General features: G+C 46.6%; 2 protein-coding genes across 2 annotated transcripts; one reads left to right on the forward strand and one right to left on the reverse strand.

Moving 5' to 3' along the window:
• Positions 1-6,790: 6,790 nt before the first annotated feature.
• On the forward strand, positions 6,791-13,868 carry LOC129135337 (PRAME family member 15-like). Its single transcript, XM_063789228.1, has 4 exons — positions 6,791-6,868; positions 9,684-9,992; positions 10,652-11,233; positions 12,983-13,868. Exons 2-4 carry the CDS (start codon positions 9,700-9,702, stop codon positions 13,542-13,544), a joined length of 1,437 nt encoding a protein of 478 aa, XP_063645298.1. The 5' UTR covers positions 6,791-6,868; positions 9,684-9,699; the 3' UTR covers positions 13,545-13,868.
• Positions 13,869-23,952: 10,084 nt separating this feature from the next.
• LOC129143158 (PRAME family member 14-like) lies at positions 23,953-25,119 on the reverse strand. The gene is made up of 2 exons (XM_054678011.1): positions 24,989-25,119; positions 23,953-24,511 (listed from the first exon to the last, which is right to left on the reverse strand). The coding sequence occupies exons 1-2, from the start codon at positions 25,117-25,119 to the stop codon at positions 23,953-23,955; spliced, it is 690 nt and encodes a 229-aa protein (XP_054533986.1).
• Between the last annotated feature and the right edge of the window lie 399 nt (positions 25,120-25,518).

Below are 25,518 nucleotides of genomic sequence, written 5' to 3' on the forward strand. Positions count from 1 at the left end.
AAATAAATGGAACCTGAATGGAAACTTTCTGGTGTCTTCCACGATTGATCAACCAGTTTTAGCCATTTATATATCAGAAATCTCTAGTTACTGATGAGAGGTACTACGTCATCTGTGATTGAGGTTCAGCTGCAGCAAATCAAGGCATCAAAACTGAAATGTGATCATTTTGATTAATTCTCACTCATTTTTTGCTTTCTTTCAGTCATCTGTTTCTTCCTTAATTTCTCCCATGCCTGTTCACTGGGTTCATTCACAAAGGATGCACACTTGGGGCCTGGAACATTCTGTGTGGGCAGTGATGATGAGCCACTGAAACCTACCCTCTTCTCAGGGGCCCTCACTGCTCCCCAGATACTGAGACCCTGCTCATTCCTAATGGACAGATCCAGAGGAATCCGTTCCTGATCTTTGGCCATGCCAGGAAATGGCTTCATTGGACCAGGAGTGAATTCACATGAAATTCGCTGAAAGCTTCACATGAAGCTCAGAAAATTCCTGTGTTCAAAGCAGTCCAAATGACATTTGGACCATTTTTAGGAAAGTATGGCTTTTTATTAAGTGACAACATGGGGATGAGATTTGCTTTCTCTGTTAAGGTGATGCGTAAAGCTTTCTTTGGAGGGAGAGAAAACCCTAGAGTTTCCTGACCTTCCTTAACCTGAACTGCTTGGTTCCCTAGAAGCAGAAATTGATCATATTAGAACCCAAACTCATACCAACCTTGACCTTCATGAAGTACTCAAGTGTTTCTGCTCTTCTTCCTCATGTGATGTAGAAAGTATTAAAAGTGATGAGTGTAGGCTGGGCACGGTGGTTCACACCTGTAATCTCAGCACTTTCAGAGGCGGAGGTGGGTACATCACCTGTGGTCAGGAGTTCCAGACCAGCCTGGGCAACATGGTGAAACTCTCTCTCTACTAAAAATACAAAAACTAGCTGTGTGTGGTGGCCTGTGCCTGTAATTCCAGCTAACTGGGAGACTGAGGCAGGAGAATCACTTGAACCGGGAGGCAGAGGTTGCAGTGAGCTGAGATCGCACCATTGCACTCCAGCCTGGAAAACAAGAATGAAACTCCATCTCAAAAAAAAAATTAATAAATAAATACATTATAAATAAATAAATTAATGCTTTAAAGAAAAAAGAAATAAACTTTGCCTACAAGTTTCATATGCAATTGAATACCTCTTAAATTTTCTTGTGAACCGACAGGGCATGGTGGCTGAGGCCTGTAATCCCAGCACTTTGGGAGGCCGAGGCAGGCAGACCACGAAGTCAGGAGATTGAGACCATCCTAGTTAACATGGTGAAACCCCGTCTTTACTAAAAATACAAAAAATTAGCCAGGTGTAGTGGCATGCACCTGTAGTCCCGGCTATTTAGGAGGCTAAGGCAGGAAAATTGCTTGAACCCGGGAGGCAGAGGTTGAAATGAGCTGAGATTGTGCCACTGCATTCCAGCCTGGTGACACAGCGAGACTCCATCTCAAAAAATAAACGAATAAAATAAATAAATAAATAAATAAATAAAAATACTGTCACAGGAACCAACATTGCTCAACTTGTACACTAATGTCTTACAAAATCCTTTCCTTGTCACCTTCAAATCTCCATTTCAAATGCTACACTCTGCATAACTCTACCACTTTGTTGCCATTTTCTGATGATGGAGAAGACCATACATGTGTGTGTGGCATCAGAACTATTGACTCCTCCTATTGATGTTTAAGATATTCCATTACACAAACCTGGGTTCATACTTTTTTGTTGATAGATCTTACGCCAAAAATGCGGCGAAAAATGTCAAGCAGGAAATGCTATCACTTCTGAAGATGAATTCATAGAGATGGAAATTCTTTCAGAATTTATTTTTCCAGCTTTTTCCTTTGTTTGTTTGTTCATTTGTGTTTGTTTCCTTGTTTGTTTGTTTGTTTGTTTTGAGACGGAGTCTCGCTCTATCACCAAGTTGGAGTGCAGTGGTGAAATCTTGGCTGACTGCAACCTCCTCCTCCTGAGTTCAAGCGACTCTCCTGCCTCAGCCTCTCGAGTAGCTAGGACTATGGGTGGGCGCCACCTTGCTCAGCTAATTTTGTATTTTTAGCAGAGACAGGGTTTCACCATGTTGCTTAGGATGGTCTCAATTTTTTGGCATCGTGATCTACCTGCCTTGGCCTGAAGTGCTGGGATAACAGGTGTGAGCCACCACCGTGCCCGGCCTTTTTTTTTTTTTTTCTTTTGAGATGGAGTCTCACTCTATTGCCCAGGCTGGGAATGGGACTCCTCCTATCAATTATTTTTTTAAATTTTCTTTGGTTTTATTGACCTGACAAGGCTCAAATAGAGTTGAGTTTTTGTTTTCGTTTTTTCCATTGGAAGGGACAATACAGAGGTTACAATCATTGGCTTTAGATGACAAGATAAAAGAATAAAACATATTACTTGCAAGACAACCAGCAAAACTTCATGATCAGCATCAAATCAGTGCCTTCTCACTGTCAGTGGGTGGAAGCCTTCATCAATACTTGCAGAGTTTGAGGCACTCATGAACTCACCATAAGACTCTTTACTCAGGGACAGGATGTAAGCCAAGCAAAAGATCTTCCACAGGTGGTGAATTTGGAAGCCTGCCCAATGTGTCCTGCAAGTTTTCACTGGCAATATGCAGGTGCAGATATGACAAAGAATAACCATGACCTTTACATCACCCCCAGCTGTTGAGGAATGGGATCCTTTTGACCCTTTCTGTCCATAGAACCAGGTTACTCATCTTGTGTGGCAACAACATATGTGGTCTACTTAACAGAGAAGAAGACTCTGTAAAAAAAAAAAAAAGTTTATTATGAAGTAAGAGAAGAAATGGGAATAGATGTGAGATTATTTGGGGAGATAAAGGAAGTTGAAGGTTTTGAAAGGAAAAATAAGGAGGATTATACAAATTGTTTTGAAAGACTCATACTTGGTCATAAGGATTAAAACCAAAAGGGCATCAGTGCAATGTTAGATAGATTCCTCTTACACCCATTCAATAACCCCCAACATGTTAGCAAGCCTTGGTTCACTCCCAGGTTCCCAATAAAAAGCCAGCTCAACCCTGACCAGCTCCACCCTCACTTCCATTTGTAATTTTCACATGACTTTATTACAGAACCATCAGGTTCCTATGCCTGCTGCACAGTAGCTTAGCAATATTCTGAGACAGCAGGGTTTGCAGCAGAGAGTTTAATGATCACAAGGTGGCTGAATGAGAAGCTAGGAGGAGATCCTCAAATTCATCTCCCCAAGGAGTACTGAGGGTTTCCAGTGGATGCTGGATAGCAAGGGGCCGGAAAGTTGGGGTAGCGGTAAGAGGGAAGAAGTCAACAGGATGTAGAAACTGCATTCTTTGGTGAGTTGGTGCATTGCAGGGCCCTTCAGATCAGCTGGCATCAGTAGTTTCACTGACATGCAGAACCTGAAAGAATATCTCAGATGAAAAAGTTAATGTTTTACAATGCTTAAATCATCTGCAGGGAAGTTAAGGGGAACTGTAATCTAAGGTCTATATGATTTTGGAACAGTAGGTTGCCAGCAACCTTGAGGAACCAGGTCAGAGAGCAAGAAGACCTCCTGATGAATGCTGAATGTGTTGCAAGCTTGGTTTATTTTTGTTTCTCTCTCTCCCTTCTTCACTGATTAAATTTATAAAGTTTATCGATGTGGTTTCAATTTCTTCCAAAGAAGCCTTAACCTAAGCCCTGAGACCACTCACGCCCTCAGTGGCACCTCTCCTCCACCAGAACGAGCATGTAATCTGCTACCTTAGGTTATACAAAATCCCGAAGACCATTCAATACATTGAGATTTTTATTCTGATTTCCTAGGGACGACTCCTCTGTTTTTATAAAGCTTTTTAAAGTATAAAGCATTTTTATATTTTGATGTGGCCAAGGATCTCCTAACAACACTACTTTCAGATTTTATTTTTCTGTCTAATGTCGTAAACAGATCAAATCCTTCCCTGCCTCACACTCAAGACTATGAAGTTCACATATTAGTAAAATACCATCAGTGTTTGTGGAGTTCATGAATGAATGATTTTTTTATTTTTTGACAGAATGTCCCTCTGTCACCCAGACTGGAGTGCAGTGGCACAATTCTGGCTCACTGCAACCATTGCCTCCTGGGTTCAAGCAATTCTCCTGCCTCAGCCTCCCAAGTAGCTGGGTTTCAGGCACCTGACATCATGCCCAGCTAATTTTTGTATTTTTGTAGAGACGGGGTTTCACCTTTTTGACCTGGCTGGTCTTGAACCCCTGACATCAGGTGATCTACTCACCTTGTCCTTCCAAAGTGCTGGAATTACAGCTATGAGCCACCTCACCCACCCTTGAATGAATGTATTCTTGACTTCTACCCTATCCCTAACACTGTCAATTTCTTGCTTCACAGACTGAATATAGATATGTGATATGAATGGATATCTGACTCAATCCATTAATCTGGGGAAAGCCAAAAACCCAATCAGGATTAACTGGGTGGAGCTTCACAAATGCAATCAGATATCACTTTTTGATTGGAAGCTAGCAGCAGATACGTGGAGGTGCGTGGGTGGGAGTTGTGATTAGAAAGGTCAATAAAAGCTTCTAAAGACCCACAGGAGAGACCCAAAGTCTTCAAGCCTGGAGTTCCTGCTTGGTTCTTCCTGAGGTCTGAGCACCTTCTAGACTACATCCAGATCTGGTAAGTCACTAATTTCTGTAAGGACACTCCCATCTGACCTACAGTCAGCTGGTCTGGGATGTTGACACTGCAGCCTACGATGGCACAGAAGTGTATCCTGTCTTTTTCTTTTTTTATATATGAACAGTTTAAAGCTTGAATGTTTTCCTCTAAATGCAGTTCTGTCTTTATTTCAAAAAAGTTGATTGTGCTTTGGTTGATGTCATTTCAAAATTCTTGAAGGGAGCAATGACTCATGCCTTTAACCCCAACACTTTGGGAGGCCAAAGTGGGAAGATCATTTCAGCCCAGGGGTTTGAGACCAACCTGGGCAACATGACAAAAACCCTCCTCTACACAACTTTCTTTTTTTTGAGGGTGGGGATGGAGTCTCACTGTGTTGCCCAGACTGGAGTGCAGTGGCACGATCCCAACTCACTGCAACCTTTAACTTCAGGGTTCAAGCAATTCTCATGCCTCAGTCTCCATCCTCAGAAGCTGGTGTCACAGACATCTGAAACCATGCCTGGCTAATTTTTGTATTTTTAGTAGAGGTGGGGTTTCACCACGCTGGCCAGGTTGGTCTCGAACACCTGACCTCAAGTGATCCACCTGCCTGGCCTCCCAAACTGCTGGGATTACAGCTGTGAGTCACTGGTGCTTGGCCTCTATTTTTTTTTTTTTTTAATTAGCCAAGCATGGTGACATGCATCTGTAGTCCCAGCTATTTGGGTGGCTGGTGTGGGAGAATCACTTGAGCCCAGAAGATTGAGGCTGCAGTGAGCCATGCTCACACCACTGCTGTACTCTAGCCTGGGCAAAAGAGAGAGACTCTGTCCAAAAAACAAAAACAATATCTTAACCAAAAAGGATCTATGACCTTAATTTTAAACCAATCACGTCCTCACTGTAATTTCTCCACTCGAATGGAGACATGGGTGTGGGGGTGCATGCCTGTAATCCCAGCTACGTGGAAGCCTGAAGCATGAGAATTGCTTGAATCTCAGAGGTGGAGGTTACAGGGAGCTGAGATGGCACCGCTGCACTCCAGCCTGGGCGGCAAAGTGAGACTCACCTTCACCCACTCCAAAAAAAATTAGATTATACCACCCAGTTGATCATTGGATACATGAAGATTTGTATTGTGTGTTCTGGGGGCTGTCAACTCCGTCTTTGAAAACTGTTTTAACTCTGAAATATTTTGATAAATTTGATGTGGCCGAGGATCCCTCAACAAAGATACTTTCAAGTTTTTCTTTCTGTCTAATATCAGGAAGAGATTCAACCCTTCCCTATCTCTCAGGACTATGAAGGACACATATTAGTAAAACTCCATGTTTGTGAAGGGAATCAGTGAATGAGTCCAGGTCTTTCACCCTATCCCTAAATCTTTCACTTTGATGGATGAATATCTAATACCATCAGTAAATCTGGAAGAAAGCCAAAAATCCAATCAGGATTAACTGGGTAGAAGTCGAATCAAATCTAGCTCTCTCTCTCTCCTTTTTCTTTTTTCTTTTTTTTTCTTTTTTCTTTTTTTTTGAATGTAGCCTATTTCCCAGGTTGGAGTTCAGTGGTGTATTGTCAGCTCACTGCAACCTCTGCCTCCTGGGTTCAAGTGATCCTCCTGCCTCAGCCTCCCTAGTAGCTTGGACTATAGGCGCAGACCACCGCACCTGGCTAATTTTTGTAATTTTAGTAGAGGTAGGGTTTTACCATGTTGGCCAGGCTTGTCTCAAACTCCTGACCTCAGATAATCCACCTGCCTCTGCCTCCCAGAGTGCTGGGATTACAGGTGTGAGCCACTTCGTCTGACCTTGAATGAATGTATTCTTGACTTCTACCCTATCCCTAACACTGTCAATTTCTTGCTTCATGAAGTGAATATAGATATGTGATATGAATGGACATCTGATTCAATCCGGTAATCTGGGGAGAGCCAAAAACTCAATCAGGATTAACTGGGTGGAGCTTCACAAATGCAATCAGATATCGCTTTTTGATTGGAAGCTAGCAGCGGATACGTGGAGGGGCGTGGGTGGGAGTTGTGATTAGAAAGGTCAATAAAAGCTTCTAAAGACCCACAGGAGAGACCCAAAGTCTTCAAGCCTGGAGTTCCTGCTTGGTTCTTCCTGAGGTCTGAGCACCTTCTAGACTACATCCAGATCTGGTAAGTCACTAATTTCTGTAAGGACACTCCCATCTGACCTACAGTCAGCTGGTCTGGGATGTTGACACTGCAGCCTACGATGGCACAGAAGTGTATCCTGTCTTTTTCTTTTTTTATATATGAACAGTTTAAAGCTTGAATGTTTTCCTCTAAATGCAGTTCTGTCTTTATTTCAAAAAAGTTGATTGTGCTTTGGTTGATGCCATTTTAAAATTCTTGAAGGGAGCAGTGACTCATGCCTTTAACCCCAACACTTTTGGAGGCCAAAGTGGGAGGATCATTTCAGCCCAGGGGTTTGAGACCAACCTGGGCAACATGACAAAAACCCTCCTCTACACAACGTTCTTTTTTTTGAGGGTGGGGATGGAGTCTCACTGTGTTGCCCAGACTGGAGTGCAGTGGCACGATCTCAACTCACTGCAACCTTTACCTCCGGGGTTCAAGCAATTCTCATGCCTCAGTCTCCATCCTCAGAAGCTGGTGTCACAGACATCTGAAACCATGCCTGGCTAAGTTTTGTATTTTTAGTAGAGGTGGGGTTTCACCATGCTGGCCAGGTTGGTCTCTAACACCTGACCTCAAGTGATCCACCTGCCTTGGCCTCCCAAAGTGCTGGGATTACAGCTGTGAATCGCTGGTGCTTGGCCTCTACTTTTTTTTTTTTTAATTAGCCGAGCATGGTGACATGCATCTGTAGTCCCAGCTATTTGGGTGGCTGGTGTGGGAGAATCACTTGAGCCCAGAAGATTGAGGCTGCAGTGAGCCATGCTCATACCACTCCTGTACTCCAGCCTGGGCAAAAGAGAGAGACCCTGTCCAAAAAACAAAAACAAAATCAGTCAAAAAGGATCTTTGAACTTAATTTTAAACCAATCACATCCTCTTCCACCCAAATGGAGACATGGGAGTGGGGGGTGCATGCCTGTAATCCCAGCTACGTGGAAGGCTGAAGCATGAGAAGTGCTTGAATCTTGGAGGCCGAGGTAACAGTGAGCCGAGATGACACCACTGCACTCCAGCCTGGCCGATGAAGTGAGATTCAGCTCCCTCAACACCAAAATGAATTACGCCACCTAGGTGATCATTGGATATATGAAGATTTCTATTGTGTTTTCTTAGGGACTGTCATCTCTGTCTTTGAAAACTGTTTTAACTCTGAAATATTTTGATAAATTTGATGTGGCCCAGGATCCCTCAACAAAGATACTTTCAAGTTTTCTTTCTTTCTGTCTAATATCAGGAAGAGATTCAACCCTTCCCTATCTCACACTCAGGACTTTGAAGGACACATATTAGTAAAACTCCGTGTTTGTGAAGGGAATCAGTGAATGAGTCCTGGACTTTCACCCTATCGCTAAATCTTTCATTTTGATGGATCAATATCTAACTCGATCAGTTAATATTTAAGAAAGGCAAAAATCCAATCAGGATTAACTGGGTAGAGATTAAGAATTCTAATCAAATGTAGCTCTCTCTGTCTCTCTGTTCAATCTAGCCTATTTCCCAGGCTGGAGTGGAGTGATATAATGTCAGCTCACTGCAACTTCTGCCTCCTGGGTTCAAGCGATCATCCTACCTCAGCCTCCCTAGTAGCTTGGACTACATGTGCAGACCACTGCACCTGGCTAATTTTTGCTGTCTTAGTAGAGGCAGGGTTTTACCATGTTGGCCAGGCTCGTCTTGAACTCCTGATCTCAGATGATCCACCTGCCTTGGCCTCACAAAATGCTCAGATTACAGGTGTGAGTCACTGCACCCAGCCAAAGTGGTTCACTTTGAATATGTGTAAGAGGTGTGCATTGGAAACATCTATCTTGAGAGTGATGCATAACAGTGTCACATAGCTTTCAGAGCTTCTCACTGAAATTTTCAATAATGAGGCTGGGACGGAGGCTCACACCTATAATCCCAGTATCTTGGGAGGCCAAGACGGATAGATTGCTTGAGACTAGGAGTTCAAGACCAGGTTGGACAACATAGCGAAATCCACTGTCTTTACAAAAATTCAAAAAATCAAAGATGAGCTGGGTGTGGTGATGCATAACTGTGGTCCCAGCTACTTGGGAGGCTGAGGAGGAAGAATCCTTTGAGCGGGGAGGTCAAGGCTGCACTGAGCTGAGATCCCACCACTACACTCCAGGCTGGGTGACAGAGCAAGACCCTGTCAGAAAGAGAGTGAGAGAGGGAGAGAGAGAAAGAGAGAGAGAATGAGAGAAGGGAGGCAGGGAAAGAAGACAAGAAAGAAAGAAGGGAGAGAGAGGGGGAAAGAAAGAAAGAAGGGAGAGAGAGGAGGAAAGAAAGAAAGAAGGGAGGGACAGAGGGAAAGAAGGAAAGACGAAAGAGAGAGAAAGAGAAAGCAAGCTTAAATAATGAAAAGAAAACAAGTAGAACCTGTTCTAGGGATGCCCCATGAATGTTCCCAACAAGCTTATTTGTAGGAACTGAAAATGTGGGCATGTAGGCTTGTGACACTCCCATTCCCATTGTTTTAGAACCTTGAGTAATTAGTAATTTCCCCCAATGATAGGAGGGGTTCGCTTTCAGGTTCCTCCACAATCACTAGTCACTGGATGGAACACTGGATAGAAAGGAAGGGCTAGTGGTGGCCCTGCCTCCTCACTGCTTCGGAGACGCTCATGCTGATGCAGCAGAGGCAGAATGCTGGCTTAATGGCCACTGAGTACAGAGCAGAATTGGAGTAAACTGAGGGCTCTTTCACCATTGCTAGAGCAGTGACTTTGGCCCTGGGAGAAGATGAGATTGCATGGGCTTGGCCTGAGAGTGATGCCTTTTCTCTGGGTTTGTCCTCTGGAAGTTTTCCCTGCAGATTCATGAAGATGAGCATCCAGACTCCACCCAGACTCCTGGAGCTTGCGGGGCGGAGCCTGCTGAGGGACCAAGCCTTAGCCATGTCCACCCTGGAGGAGCTGCCCACGGAACTTTTCCCCCCACTGTTCATGGAGGCCTTCAGCAGGAGACGCTGTGAGGCCCTGAAGCTGATGGTGCAGGCCTGGCCCTTCCGCCGCCTCCCTCTGAGGCCTCTGATAAAGATGCCTTGTCTGGAGGCCTTCCAAGCTGTGCTTGATGGGCTTGATGCACTGCTTATCCAAGGGGTTCGTCCCAGGTGAGGTGGGCCAGGTGGGCTGGTGGGGAGGGCCCAGGTGTCCAACCGAAGGAAGAGCTGGGTCATGACAAGTGAGGAGGCCCAAGGGGGATGGTGGTGGTGAGGAAGCTGAGAGGACTTGGCCATTCACCAGCTCCTCAAGGAAAGCACTGCTCACCACGCAAGGTCCATGGAGGTAACAGGAACCTCTCCTCTAATGGCACTGAAAGGCACCATGAAAAGTAAGAACTGGGCCAGGCACGGTGGCTCACAATGTAATCCCAGCACATTGGGAGGCTGAGGTCAAGAGTTGGAGGCCAGCCTGTCCAACATGGTAAACCTCAACTCTACTAAAAATACTAAAATTAGCTGGACATGGTGGTGGGTTCCTGTAATCCCAGCTACATGTGAGGTTGAGGCGGGAGAATCATTTGAACCCGGGAAGCAGAGGTTGCAGTGAGGTGACATCACACCACTGCACTCCAGCCTGGGTGACACAGGGAGACTTGGTCTCAAAAAAAAAAAAATGTGGAAGTGGGCAGGACCCAAGGGGAAAACAGGGTGAAGAAAAGTCAGAGAGGGACAAGAAGCAGGGAGGGGAGGAGCTGCTATCCAGGATGTGGAGTTTAAGTTCAGAAATGAGTTCTGAAATTCTCAGTCTCACCTCTATTTTCCCACAGGAGGTGCAAACTTCAAGTGCTGGATTTACAGGATGTCTGTGAGAACTTCTGGATGGTTTGGTCTGAAGCTATGGCCCATGGGTGCTTCCTCAATGCCAAGAGGAGCAAAAAACCAGTGCAGAACTGTCCAAGGATGAGAGGACAGCAGCCCTTGACTGTGTTCATAGAACTTTGGCTCAAGAACAGGACTCTGGATGAATACCTCACCTACCTCCTTCTATGGGTCAAGCAGAGGAAAGATTTACTACACCTGTGCTGTAAGAAGCTGAAAATTTTGGGAATGCCCTTCTGCAATATCAGAAGCATCCTGAAAATGGTGAACCTAGACTGTATCCAGGAGGTGGAAGTGAATTGCAAGTGGGTACTGCCCATCCTGACACAGTTTACCCCATACCTGGGCCACATGAGGAATCTTCAGAAGCTCGTTCTCTCCCACATGGATGTCTCTCGCTACGTTTCCCCAGAGCAGAAGAAGGAGATTGTTACCCAGTTCACCACTCAGTTCCTCAAGCTGCGCTGCCTCCAAAAGCTTTATATGAACTCTGTTTCTTTCCTCGAAGGCCACCTGGACCAGCTGCTCAGGTGAGGGAGGGTGGTGAGCTTTCTCTGCAGACCACAGCAGAGCCTGTTACAGTAAACACTAGTGGGCATCTACTGTGAGCCAGCGTATGAGGATGTAACAGTGAAGGGGACACTAGAATGTCCATGCATTGTCCTGTTGGCGGCCCTGTCCTGAAATGGGTATCACGCAACCCTCCCAATAGAGGCAGAGGGATCAGCTAGGGGAGATGCTATGGAGAGGCTGCCATGCTAGGAAGCTAGCTACTGGGGGGTTCAGATCTAGTGAGGGTGCCTTTCTGAATTCTTCCTGAGGACGTCTGTCTAGGTTAAGATGATGAAAAATACACCAGGGGCGGTGGCTCATGCCTGTAATCCTATCACTTTGGGAGTCTGAGGCAAGAGGATTACTTGAGCCTAGGAGTTTAAGACCAGTCTGGGTAACATCCCAAGACCCCTGTCAGAAATGAATAAATAAAAGTAAAAACAAACAAGATAACTTTTTTTTTTCTGAGATGGATTTTCACTTTGATGGTCCAGGCTAGAGTGCAGTTGTGACATCTCAGCTCTCAGTAACTTCTGCCTCCCAGGTTCAAGCGATTCTCCTGCCTCAGCCTCCTGAGTGCCTGGGATTACAGGCGTGGGCCACCACACCTGGCTAATTTTTATATTTTAAGTAGAGACAGGGTTTCACCATGTTGGCCAGGTTATTCTCCAACTCCTGACTTCAGGTGATCCACCCACCATGGACTCCCAAAGTGCTGGGATTATAGGCGAGAGCTACCACGCCCAGCCAACAAGATAATTTTTAAGAAGATGATGTGAAGTAGGGAAGTGAAGTGGGCACTGAAGAGGGGAATGCTCAGCAAACCTGCACATGTCAGAAAATCAGCTTTGTGCCCCACAGTTTGGTGAACATGAATGATCCCATCTCTAATTCCCTGTTGTAAAAGTTTCTTTTGAGCTTCAGGTAAATTAATTACCTAGGAAATGCATGATTCTGAAACAGAGGGTCAGGGAGCAGGCACAAAGAATGGTGAAAGTGATAGATGGTTTGCTGATGATACAGGCGTGTCAGGGACGCCTACAGCCTGCCCACCCCAGCTGATGTTGCAGGATCCTGCCTGGGTTTGTCCTTTATGCCTGCATCTCCACTGGGCTCCTGTGGCCCAGGGATGTGGTTTTCTGTCTGACAGATGAGGAAAGGGAGCTTGAGGGATTCTGTGAACTTGATCCATTCCTATAAATGATGGTGAAATGACTCAGCCTCAAATGGAATTATTTTTTCTCCTTTTTTTTTTTTAATACAGAGTCTCTCTCTGTCACCCAGGCTGGAGTGTAGTGGCATGATCTCTGCTCACTGCAACCTACACCTCCTGGGTTCAAGCGGTTCTTCTGCCTCAGCTTCCCAAGTAGCTGGAATTGCAGGCTCCCGCCACCACACCTGACTAATTTTTGGATTTTTAGTAGAGAGGAGGTTTTGCCATGTTCACCAGGCTGGTCTCAAACTCCTGATCTCAAGGAATCCACCAGTCTCAGCCTCCCAAAGTTCTGGGATTACAGGTGTGAGTTACCTGGCTGGGTCTAAAGCGGAATTGACCTCGGTGGCAAAGCGCTTCATCACGCATCATCCTAAGTGTTGACCATCAGGCCATGAGAATGACCCTGGACTTGGGCAAAATGGTCTCCATCCATTACCTTGAAACCATTCCCCACCACCGTCCACTCACCCCTATGATTCCCCAGAATTAACTTCTTGCTGTCTCTCCCCAGCTGTCTGAAGACCTCGTTAAAGGTCCTCACAATAACTAACTGTGTGCTTTTGGAATCAGACTTGAAGCATCTATCCCAGTGCCCGAGTATCAGTCAACTAAAGACCCTGGACCTGAGTGGCATCAGACTGACCAATTACAGTCTTGTGCCTCTCCAAATTCTCCTAGAAAAAGTTGCAGCCACCCTTGAGTACCTGGATTTAGATGACTGTGGCATCATAGACTCCCAAGTCAACGCCATCCTGCCTGCCCTGAGCCGCTGCTTTGAGCTCAACACCTTCAGCTTCTGTGGAAATCCCATCTCCATGGCCACCCTGGAGAACCTGCTGAGCCACACAATCATACTCAAAAACTTATGCGTGGAGCTGTATCCTGCCCCGCGGGAGAGTTATGGTGCTGATGGTACTCTCTGCTGGAGCAGATTTGCTCAAATTAGGGCTGAGCTGATGAAGAGAGTGAGGGACTTAAGGCACCCCAAGAGGATCTTGTTCTGTACTGACTACTGCCCTGACTGTGGCAACAGGTCATTTTATGACCTGGAGGCAGATCAATGCTGCTGTTGAATGCCTGCCTATTTGGGTGGATATGTCAAACGCTTTCTTCTGGACACTTGGAAACTAAAACCTAGGTCTTAGGTACATCCTAAAGGGAGCACAGAACCCATCGTTTCACACATGGGCTCTGAAAGTGGGAAAGGAAAGGTGATCAAGCAGGGGCCGGACTTGGGGGAAGTGTTGCCATGGATTCGATGGGACTTTGGGGACCTGTGTCCTGTAGAGTCGAAAATGGGAATCTGAATGTCTAGAGTGGAGGCTTGAGAATACTTGAGGGAGTTACTGTTGCATGCATGGTTGTAAAGAAACAATCAGAAATAAAGGAAAACTGAGTGGTAACTGTCTGGTGCCCTCTATTATTAAGTAACCTGTTTTCCAGTTTAAGCCTCAGGAATCTTCAGTTATTGATGGAAAAAACAAAAGGCACTGAGTTGTCCAATCAATAAGATGCAGCCCAAGAAAATCAAGGCATTTAAATGAAATTTGGTTATTGTAATCAGTTTCCTCCCATTCTTTTATTTGAGACAGAGTTTCACTCTTGTTGCCCAGGCTGGAGTTTAGAGTGCAATGGTGCCATCTCAGCTGACTGCAACCTCCACCTGGGGTTTCAATGATTCTCCTGCCTCAGCCTCCCAAGTAGCTGGGATTACAGGCATGCACCACCATGCCCAGCTAATTTTTGTATGTTTAGTAGCGACAGGGTTTCCTCACTATGTTGGTCAGACTGGTCTCAAACTCCTGACTTTGGGTGATCCACGCAAGTAGGCCTACCAAAGTGCTGGGATTACAGGTGTGAGCCACTTTGTCAGGCTTGTTTTTGTTTTTGTTTTTTAAAGGTCTCCTGTCACTCAGGCTAGAGTGCGGTGGCACAATCACAGCTCACTGCAGCCTCAATTTCCTGGGTTCAAGCGATCCTCCCACCTCAGCCTCCTGAGGAGCTAGGACTACAGGCATGTGAGCAACCACGCCTGTTTGCTTGTTTTTTTAAGTGGTGACAAGGTCTCGCTGTCTTGCCCAGGCTGATCTGGAACTTCTGAGCTTGTGATTTTCCTGCCTTGGCCTCCCAAAATGCAGGGAGTATAGGCGTGGACCACCACGATTGGCTTGGCCTCCTCCAGTTCTTCACTTCTTTAGATGTCTGTTAACTCCTTGTTAGTTTCTGTGGCTGCTCAGTGGGTTAATACACACTAGGTGGACACCAAGGGCCTGGAACATTACTGGGCAAGAACAGTGAGCCAATCCACGTGGAAAGCTCCTTCTTCTCAGGGTCTTTCACTGCTAGCCAGATGCTGAGACCCTGCCCACTCCCTGTGAGTCTCCACATGGTTCCAGAAGCCTTAGTTGGTGGACGTCAGCTTCACTGCACAAGGAGCCACTCTCTTCCCGCTGCCCTGGAAGGGGATGTCCATATTGTGTATTAGCTGGAGACTCTGGGCAGCACCAACCCTTGCTTGTTCCCCTGATGACTAGCAGCCCTTCTTGAATTAAACTGGTTGTAGCCAGTAAAGACAGCCACATTCCCTTTAAGTAAAATACTAAAACTATACAGGTATGTAACACTTTTTAAATATTTCCATCTGTCATTTTAAAAAGTTACTTCTTATTAGGGAGCTAGGTCAGATCGATGAGAGATTTTCTCGTAACAACTCCCCTCTCTCCCTAACAAGGAAGAGACCAGTGCAGCGTGTTCTGGAATCTCACATCATCAAAGGGTGGATAACGATCAAGTGCCTGTGGGTGATGTGTGACCTTCCCTGTGCTGAGGAAGCCTGCATAATGGGCACCCAAGTGAAGGATCCTGCTGAGGATTCAGGGGCTGGTGTTGCTGTCAGGGATCTTAGCCAAGAGCCTCAGGTTCCTGTAAAATGAGGATGATGATGTCCAACAGCTTATAGGACCCTGGAAGGATCCAATGAGATGGTTCATGTTTAGGGCTTGGCATGGGGACTGGCACACAGTTAGATGAATACATCTTGTTCTTTTTTCTCTTCTCAGCAGAAGTCCCAGCCATTTTCATCTTTCAATCTCACCTCCTTTTCCTGTTAACAGGGAGGCAACAAGAACCCAGGGCATGCAATGGGGCTCATCTTCTACCCTCTGCCACAACTTCATCATGACTCCCCCAAACAGCAGAGCCCCAGAAGCCAGCAGGGGGCAGGGTGGGCATTTCTGGACTGGATTCATTCCTAAGAAGAGTAAAATGTCCAATCCATAGGTCTCGGGTGTCATCTGCTGGTAGATCAGACCAGATGGTGTAATTTAATGTTGGAAGGATTATATCATATGGTATTTTTAAAAATTTACTATTATGAGCCAGGAGCGGTGGCTCATGTCTGTAATCCCAGCACTTTGGGAGGCTGAGGCTATTGTCATGGCCAGGCTTGGTGTCTCACACCTGTAATCCCAGCATTTTGGGAGGCTGAGGTGGGCAGATCGCTTCAGGTCAGGATTTTGAGACCAGGCTGGCCAACATGGTGAAACCCCGTCTCTACTCAAAATACAAAATAATTGCTGGGCGTGGTGGCATTCGCCTGTAATCCCAGGTATTCAGGAGACTGAGGCAGGACAATCGCTTGAACCCGGGAGGCGAAGATTGCAGTGAGCTGTGATCGCACCAGTGCACTCCAGCCTGGGGGACAGAGCAAGAAAAGAAAATTTACTATAATGTAAATACTAGTTGAGTATAAATATTTGTGTTGTAATTTACGTATATGAAAGATATAAAACTTTTAAAGAATGCAATGTGATATTTTAAGAATGGTTAATGGCCAGGCGTGGTGGCTCATGCCTGTAATCCCAGCACTTTGGCAGGCCGAGGCAGGCAGATCACGAGGTCAGGAATTTGAGACCAGCCTGGCCAATGTGGTAAAAACCCGTCTCTACTAAAAATACAAAAAATTAGCCTGGGGTGGTGACGGGCCCCTGTAATCCCAGATAGTCAGGAGGCTGAGGCAAGAGAATCTCTTGAACCCAGGAGCAAATGCTGTTGACCACGTGATGCATGGAAACGTTTGTCATGGGTATAGCCACTGAATTGCTAACTTGGGGACGTCAACATTAGCTCACTACCAATAATATAAATAAATTGGATTATGGAAAAAATTGCCTTTGTGATACCATATCCATGTGTGTCATGAGAGTCCAGCAATTGGCCCGGTGTGGTGGCTCACGTCTGTAATCCCAGCACTTTGGGAGACTGAGGCGCATGGATCACTTCAGGTCAGGAGTTCGAGACCAGTCTGGGCAACATGGTGAAACTCTGTATCTATTAAACACACAAAAATTTCCACCTATGAGTGAGAACATGCGGTGTTTTTTTTTTTGTCCTTGTGATAGGGTGGGAATTGAACAATGAGAACACATGGACACAGGAAGAGGAACATCACACCCTGGGGCCTGTTGTGTGGGGAGTGGGGAGGGATAGCATTTGGAGAGATACCTAATGTTAAATGACAAGTTACTGGGGGCAGCACACCAACATGGCACATGTATACATGTGTAACTAACCTGCACGTTGTGCACATGTACCCTAAAACTTAAAGTATAATAAAAACAAATACAAAAATTAACTGGGCGTGGTGGCACGTATCATCCCAACTACTGGGGAGGCCGAGGGAGGAGAATTGCTTGAACCCAGGAGGTGGAGGTTATAGTGATCAAAGATCGTGCCACTGCACTCCAGCCTGGGCAACAGAGTGAGATGCCATATCAAAAAAAAAAAAAAAAAAAGAGAGAGAGAGAAAAGAAAACAAAACAAAAGAAATTCCAGCATGGTAAAAGGTACATAGAGGTACATGTGGGTGAGCTTCCTTTGTTTTTCATTCTTTTTGCCTTCTCTGGACAGAATTCTCAATGCAAAACATTCCAAAAACACAGAGCAAGTGTCTTCTATAACCTTCCCTTTTTTTGAGACTTCTCTTCACAGTGTATGTGCTAGTGTCTTCCAGACTTTTGTGTGACATGCTATACAGAACATCAGATCAAACGGGCACATCCCTAATAAGTGGTGACTTGCCAGATCTGGACTCACTTTGCAGGGTGCTGGGACCTCTCTGAGAATCAAGCAGTAGCTCCAGGAGCCAGGGTTTTGGGTCTCTTCTGTGCATCTTCAGGAGTTTTATTGACTTTTCTCACCACGACCCCCTTCTCAATTACCAACTTCCAATCCAAAAATGACATCCAACTGGATCCTGAACTTCCACCCAGTTAATGGTGATTGAGTTTTCAACTTTCTTCTTATTAAGTGATTAAATTAGATATGGATTTATGAAAGTGAAAGAATTAATAATAGGGTGAAGGACTAAAACTCATTTATTCACTTATTCCATAAATATTGGTAAAGTTTGACTAATATGTGACCTTCATAGTGATACAGGGAAGGGTTTAATCTGTTTCAGACATTAGAAATACATATATATATATGGTATCTTTATTGGAGAACCTTTGGTCACATCAAAAGTATCAAAACTTTTCAGAGTTAAAACAGCTTTAAGAAGACAGTGATGTCATCCCTAAAAACACAATAAAATCTCAGTGTATCCACTGGTCACCTGGGTTTTGTGCTACCTAACATGGTAGATCATATGCCCATTCAGGTGGAAGACAGGAACTACTGAGGGTGTAATTTATCTCAAGGTTAAGGTCAAGGCATCACTGAAAGAAATCAGGCCTAAATTACAAAGTGAGGTGGAGGTTGGGCTGGACAGTACTGACTGTTCTAATGGGACTCTAGGAGGGAACCAAGACAACATAAAACACGGCAGGTATTTTGTGGGCATCTAGACAAAAGGATTGAAAGACTTCCTTCTAGATTGAGTTTAAAAATTAAAAAAACCTAATTACAAAAGACATAATGCAGACTCGTAAAACATCACAGTGTCTTTGAGGGCAGAGAGGGCAGATACAGTCTTGGTTCCTACTGGAAGGTGAAGCATCATTACTCACAAACGTGATGGGCTTCCCTCAGAATACCAGCTTGGGAAGAGTGAATCTGAGTGTGCGAGCTGGGGCAGAGCCCAAAGAGGAGCGGTGTGGTCAGACATAAGGAGGGAGACTTTTCAATCTGGAAGCATGAATGGTGCAAGCTGTGTATCTGAAGAATTTGGGAGAACAATGAACCCCTTGGGGGAATCCTGCACCATCCTCAGGACCCCAGTGAGAATCCTGCAGTTTGGGGGGTCTTTCTACCATGTTCTGGTTGCATGTGCTTCTGAAGGTGCTCCTCTGCTGTCCAGGTCAGAGTAGCTTTCAGAGCCCATCTGAAGGGACGGCCTGACTTCAATTCCACTCACAGAATTTCTACTGGGATTCCAAAGCTTCTCCAGGCTTTTGATGGGGGTCTCTAAAATATTTCTGAACTTCTGTTTTCCTCCCCCAGCCTGAGCTGTGAGAGAAGCTGAATCCTCTGCTTCCTGGAAATGTCAGGCGATCTCTCCTGCACCGAGGACTATGGCCACAAACAGTGCTGAGAGACACTCTCCCTGGAATCAGCAGTGACTCATACATTCTCCCCAAATTCTACTGAGCTTTTTGGGTGCACATAGCAAGGCACAAAACAGGGAGCTCCTCAGCTGCTCTTCTGGACCTAAAGAGGCACCCAGGACCAATGGAGGGGAAGTCTGTCTGCCTTCCACAGGAAGAGCTGACTCCTCTGGTTTTCCTAGAAGCGCCAGGCTGTTGGCAGAGCCTGGGACAGGTCCCAGTGCAGGGGCCCATCCCTTCTAGGATCCCCTTGCCCAGTCTTAGAGCTGACGAGGCTGCACCTGGAATGCAGTAAGTCTGTTTCTGAGTCAGGGCTTTCTTTGCCTGTGGTGTTTGCCCTCTCCATGTTTCTAACAGTAGAAATCACTGTTCAGGCCCTGCTGGACTTCTTTAGTCCTCAACAGGATCTCATTCCAGGTCGCATTTGTGATCGTCTTTTCCAAGATCAGGGGCTGCCCTCCTTTTTTCCCCAATAAAGATCTGAGGAGAAGCTCACTCTGAGAGCAGAGTGGATGCCTAAGAAGGTGCTTGTGGCAGCCTGGGGTGGGGGAGGTCTGGGAACTCGCTGCAGGCTGGATGGAGCCAGGGGGACTAAGGAAAAGAACAGGGCCCAGAAAGGGAGTGGCCCAGAGGAGCTGATGTGGGCCAGAGTAAGTACAGAGGAGAGAGATGGCAGCAGGGTAGGGGGCCGGGTTATTTGGCTTTCACAGAGCCGCGTCCCTGATAAGCTGTGGACTTGTGTCTGAGATCCTCAAAGGACCTGTGCCTGGATGTGGAGCTGCGAGTTTCTAAGGCCCTTTGATTTCACCCTGGTCTACATGAGGTTCCAGTGGCTGCCCCATCTCACCCCAGGGGCAAAGAGTCAGTCTAGCAGGGAGACATGGGGAGAGAGAGTCAATGGCAAACATCCACCCTGGATGCAAAGACAAGGGACACGTCAGAGGGAGGGAGACTTGGTGTGAGGCCAGGGGAAGGGAGGCACGTTGGATATGGTGCAGTTGTGTCTCTGCACTTGCCACAGCCTCATAGGACTGTGAGGATTGATCTTTGCAGGAGGGAATGGGGTAGAATGGGGTCTGGACTGGAGTCCCTGTCATCCAAGTGACCCCATATCTACTCCTGCCAACCAGGTGAAGGTCTTGCTAGATGTAAGTCAAACCAGGACCTATCAGACTGCCTGGCACTTTCTGGTGGATCTAGAAGGAGCACAGTGATCCTCAGTCAAAAAAAATCTTGCATTGTCCAGGGCTGAGGATTTTCAGGTGGCCCTGGAGGGGGAGACTCTGGGGAAAAACCACAGAGAAGATTTTGGCACATTTGACACTATTAACATCCAGTGCCTCCCCTTCCTATTGGTCGGGTGTGGTGGCAGGAGAATTGCTTGAACCTGGGAAGCAGAGGTTGCAGTGAGCTGAGATCACGCCATTGCACTCCAGCCTGGGTGGGCAACAAGAGTGAAACTCTGTCTCAAAAACAAACAAACAAACAAAACAAACAGACAAAAAAATGTGAAACAAAAAAAAAAAAAACCTTTGACTGAGTGCCTGCAATGTGCCACCTACTATTCTGGGTGCTACTTAGGATAAACAAGAAGCAAGACAGCTGCAAAGTGAGCTCAACAGAATACACCTGGCTTGGCAGTGCAGTGCAGATCAGAAAAAAAATGCCTGTGCAGCATAAAATGTGAAGAGACATCTTCTTTGCTTTTCTTTTCTTTCTTCTTCTTTTGAAAGACAGAGCCTTACTCTTGTTTCTAAGGCTGGCGTGCAGTGGTGCAATCTCGGCTCAGTGCAGCCTCGGCCTCTCAGGCTGAAATGATCCTGCCATGTCAGTCTTCCAGTTAGCTGGAAATACAGGTGTGTTGCATGGAATATCTTTTTCTACCCCTTCACTTTCAGACTACATGTGTCCTTATAGGTGAAGTGAGTTTCTGGAAAACAGCATATAGTATGGTCTTATTCTTTTACTCATTCAAGGACCCTAAGCCTTTCACTTGCAGAACTGAGATAAATTGTCTTCATTGTTGTTATTGATAAAGGCTTAGTACTCCCATTTAATTTCTTGTTTTCTGGTTGGTTAGAGACTTCTCTCTTCCATCCTTCCTTTCTTATTGTCTTTCTTTGTGTTTAAGTAATTTTCTCTTATGAAATCCTTGGGATGTGACTTTTCTGGCCAGAAGCCTCTATGGCTGGGGGCACCTTTGCCGGAGTTTTGATGGGGTTCACTGGGTTTGTTCTGCCCACTCAGACTGGTAGACTATGCTTGGCTCATGCTTCAGGCCTGGATCACATGCCTATTAAGGGAGGGTCAGGACTGGAGCAGTGAGGGGTGTGTGAGTGAGCAGGGGGTCTGGCCACTTTGGACAGTCACTGGCTCCCGCAGCAGTGGGGCAGGCAGCTCCAGGTGCCAGCACAGGTGCCAGATTTTTGCAAGGCTGCAAATGAACCAGGCACAGCAAAAGCAGCTTCCATGTTTGTCCCTGGAGTACACAGTGGTGTCTGCTGCTCTTTCCAGGAAAGTCATCTCATCATCTCCACAGCTCTCAGTAGAGAAAAGGCCCCAGAGTGGATTGCTTGTCTCTGCAGGAAAATCATCCCAAGAGTGGGTAGTTTCACTCTGCCACTGTTCATCCTGATGTTCTCCCTGAGTCTGGGGCTTTTGGGGCATCATGGGGAAGGAAGTATGTGCTGCTTGGGTCATAGGTAGCCATTGGCAGGCACAGAAAAGGCACCACATATTCCCACTCTGGTCCATAGCACTGGTGGACCAGCCCACGGGCTTCAGGCCCCGCTTGGTCACAAGGTAGAGCCTCACCAGGTACCCTCGTCTTCCCATCCAGGAGTCTGTCTGCCTGCCACCACCACCCATGGCGCCCAGGTCACTTGCATCAAGGAGCATCCAAAGGCCAGCACTGATCTGTCCTCAGCCCCCTCTCAGCCTCCCTCCCATGCTCATCAGGGCCCAAAGCCCAGAGTGTTCAAGACAGCAGGCGGACGGTGCATCAGCACTAACCTGAGCATGCACACACTCATCTGGGCTGCCACAGCATACATGCTTGACCCCAACCCCGCTCCAAAATTACAGCAGGTGCCAGGAGGGACCACACAGTGGGAGCAGACACCCCCATGCTGCAGGAGAAGGGGAGACCTCCTGAGCCCTCAAGAGCACTGGGGGACCTTGGTTGGAACTGCGACCTGGGCAGCTTCAGTTGTGCCTTTGGAGCTACTGTCCTGCCAACTCGGGAGAGCCAGGACTCCCTCTTGTCCCAGGATCCCATCAGGTTCAAAGTATATGTAGCCTCAGTTATGCCCTCTCTCTGTGTTTCTCCAAAGAGGTGACAGGTGAGATGCAGGTTCACAGCAGCTCTGGCCAACCCTGCAAAAACAAACCCAATGCTTCTGGGTCTGGTTTAATGAGCCCCAACTGCACTCTAGTTAAGAATATTGCAGGCTAACAGCAGGCAGTGAGGAGTGAGTTTGAGGCTTTGTAGAGGCTCCAGACCTGGGAGCGGGTCTTATTAAGCCATGAGAGGGTGTGGGTGGCACAGCTGTCTGCCTCAGGAACACGGGGCACAGGCCTGGCTCACAACCCTGCTAAGGTGGGGTGCCTCCAGGAGTGGACCGTGGTCCCCAGACCCAGCAATTAGGAACGTCAGTCTCCGTGGTCACCCCTGTGGGGGGCAGATCTTGGAAATGCAGCCCCAGGAGGATTAGCACAGAACCTCCCTTCGACACCCAGGAACTTGGCAATGTTAGCAGGGTGGGCACAGTGGCCCATAGCTGGCCAGGTCATTGAACTAGGTGCCATTTCTGCTTCCCAACAAAGGCCCCTGTAGCTTGATCCCAGCTCTGCCTACCACCTCAAGCCCATCTTCTCCTCGGGGCCCCTCTCTGCCCGTCCCTTTGTGCCTGACTGAGCTGCTCCTTGCAGGCGAAAATGTAAGGAAAAAACAGATGACTGAAGAGAAGTAAAGAATGGGTGGAGATCATTGGCATACCCGTAATCCCAGCACATTGGGAGGCCAAGGTCAGCAGATCACTGAAGCCAGGAGCTCAAGACCAGCCTGGTCAACATGGAAAAACCACGTCTCTACTAAAAATACAAAAAGTAGCATGCTTGGTGGCACTTGCATGCAATTCCAGCTACTAGAGTGGCTGAGGCATGAGAATCACTGGAGCCCCGAAGGATAGGATTGCAGTGAGCCCAGATGGGACCACTGCAGTGCAGCCTGGGTGACAAAGCAAGATTTTGTCTTTTATTTATTTATTTTTTTTAAAAAAGCAAAGAAAAAGAATGGGTGGGAATTAGATGTTTTGTAGCTGAATCTCAATCACAGACAACAGAGTACTTTGATACTTTTCCATCAGTAACTCAATTACTAGAGATTTCTGATGTATAAATCGCTAAAACAAGTCAATCAAATACAGAGGACACCAGAAAGTTTTCATTGAGGTTATTTCTGATATTCCTTGGTAACCGTCCCTGCAGGGATAACATTCTCATCACTGTAGAACTTTAGCTTCTCTTTCTGACTCTGTAGGACATGGGTCCCGTAAGGTCTCATTGACTCCACCTCAACATTTTCCTCTAGTCTTGCCCCCTGCTGTTATCTTTTTTCCCTCATACTGAGCACCTGCCTGAAGCAAAGAATTCTGTGCTTCCTGTAAGTTGCATGTGGCCTGGTCACAATCACTCATGCCAGTAATCCTGGCACTTTAGGAGGCCAAGGCAGGAGAATCCCATGTGCCCAGCAGTTTCAGACCAGCTGGGGCAACGGAGCGAAACCCTGTCTCAAATGTTCTTTAATAAAATTTTAGAATTATTAAAAAAGGAAATAAGAAAAAACAAACATAACTTGCACCTACATACTAGATTTTAGTGTCCAAGTGCCTAGAAGAGAACTTTGGATTTCTCTACCCCGCTAGGCACGCCTTCCCTAGCAGCAAAGATGGAGCTCCAGTTCCTCAGACGGTGATGAGCCACAGGAAGGGCAGGGGGTGGGACCAGTGAAGATCCTCTTGGGCTGCCTGACTTCCCTCAGTGTACACACCAGCTCAGCCCGAAGTGGGGTGAAGATCTCCCAATCGACACGAACCAAGGAATTCAAACTCTCCCCAGGGGCAGGATATGTCTCCAGGCTTAACTTGCTCAGCCCACTGTTGTGGCACAGCAGGTCCTTCAGGGCGCCCATAGACATACAATTTCTGCCAAAGTAGAAGGTGGTGAGCTGGGAGCAGTGGCTCAGGCCAGGCAGGATGGCACTGAGTTGGGAGTAGTGGATCTGACAGCCCTCCAAGATGAGGGTCTTGAGAGTGGCAGCAATTTTCTCTAGCAGAGCTCCTAGGGGTTCAAGACTGATGCGGAACAGCAGCACGTAGCTGAGATTCAGATGCTTTAGGTAACCGAGGCTTGGGTACTGGGAGAGACACTTCATGTCCTCTTCCAATAGGTAGCCACAAGTTAACTCCAAGTTCTCCAAGGGGTTCTGGAGGCACCTGTGGAGATCAAGAAGTTAGTTCTGGGCAGTGATACCAGTTAGATGAAGGTGGTGGGGAATAACTGAAAGGGAAACGTCTGCTTCACCCAAACACAAGTTTATTCCCATCATGTGATGATGGTCCACATGCAAGTTGCTGTGTGATGAGGACTCTGATCATTCAGGGGCAGTCCTAGTTTAGCCTCGATCCTTTCACCATTGCTTGTGTGATTGGTTCAAGGCCACAAAATCACATCACTAAAGCCTCTTTTCTTCATCTTTTAGCAGAAATGTTCGTCTCTGGGCCACAGGTACTCAGTGGGAGATGTGCACGAAGAACTCAACTGAGTAAGGTCTAGGGTCATCAGCTAGGGCTACATGTCGGCAGGGGCTCCCTGACATGCCTGCATCTGCAAACCAACTGTCACTTTTTACCACTCTCACGCCTACTCCCTCAGCCTCCGTTCAAGAAGCACACATTTCCCATGTCAGTTACCTTTCCGGGGGTTCAAAACAACCTTTTACAGACAGGGAATTAGAGACAGGATCATTTGTGATCACTAAGCTGGTGAGGACAGAGATTCTACTGTGAAATGCACAGGTTTGATGCGCTATCCCTCCTTTCATACCCTCCTGTATTACCTCTTTTATATCATATCAACTTGAAACACACTTTGTAACGAGAAATTCACATATGCACCCCCAGTAGAGCTGAAACCCCCACTACCTGGCTTGTACATGATGTAGCTCTCTAGCCTCTACCCCAGGTGACCCCGCTGCCCTCATTGCAGAGATCCTGTGATAGCCACTCCAGAACATGGAGCACTGAATGGGACAATGTGTTGATATTCTGGTGTCCCCTTCACTGTGATGTCGCCACTGGCTGACACAAAAGTTATGCCTTCTAGCGTTTGCTGTAACAAAAAAAGGCTGTGTTGTGGTCTACAGAGAAAGTGCACGATCCTTTCTCACCTGATCAGCTGTTCCAGGTGCCCACGGAAGAAGGTGATCAATTTTACTTTAAGC

Source organism: Pan troglodytes, chromosome 1 (genome assembly GCF_028858775.2).
Source record: "Pan troglodytes isolate AG18354 chromosome 1, NHGRI_mPanTro3-v2.0_pri, whole genome shotgun sequence".
Lineage (NCBI taxonomy): Eukaryota > Metazoa > Chordata > Mammalia > Primates > Hominidae > Pan > Pan troglodytes.

Bases quoted from the DNA above. Each gene is read 5' to 3' on its own strand.
- LOC129135337 (XM_063789228.1), top strand. From the start codon at position 9,700: ATGAAGATGAGCATCCAGACTCCACCCAGACTCCTGGAGCTTGCGGGG. The intron at 9,993-10,651 runs GTGAGGTGGGCC...ATTTTCCCACAG, and splicing joins ATCCAAGGGGTTCGTCCCAG to GAGGTGCAAACTTCAAGTGC. The intron at 11,234-12,982 runs GTGAGGGAGGGT...GTCTCTCCCCAG, and splicing joins CACCTGGACCAGCTGCTCAG to CTGTCTGAAGACCTCGTTAA.
- LOC129143158 (XM_054678011.1), bottom strand. From the start codon at position 25,119: ATGAAAGGAGGGATAGCGCATCAAACCTGTGCATTTCACAGTAGAATC. The intron at 24,512-24,988 runs GTAACTGACATG...TGATCTCCACAG, and splicing joins TGTTTTGAACCCCCGGAAAG to GTGCCTCCAGAACCCCTTGG.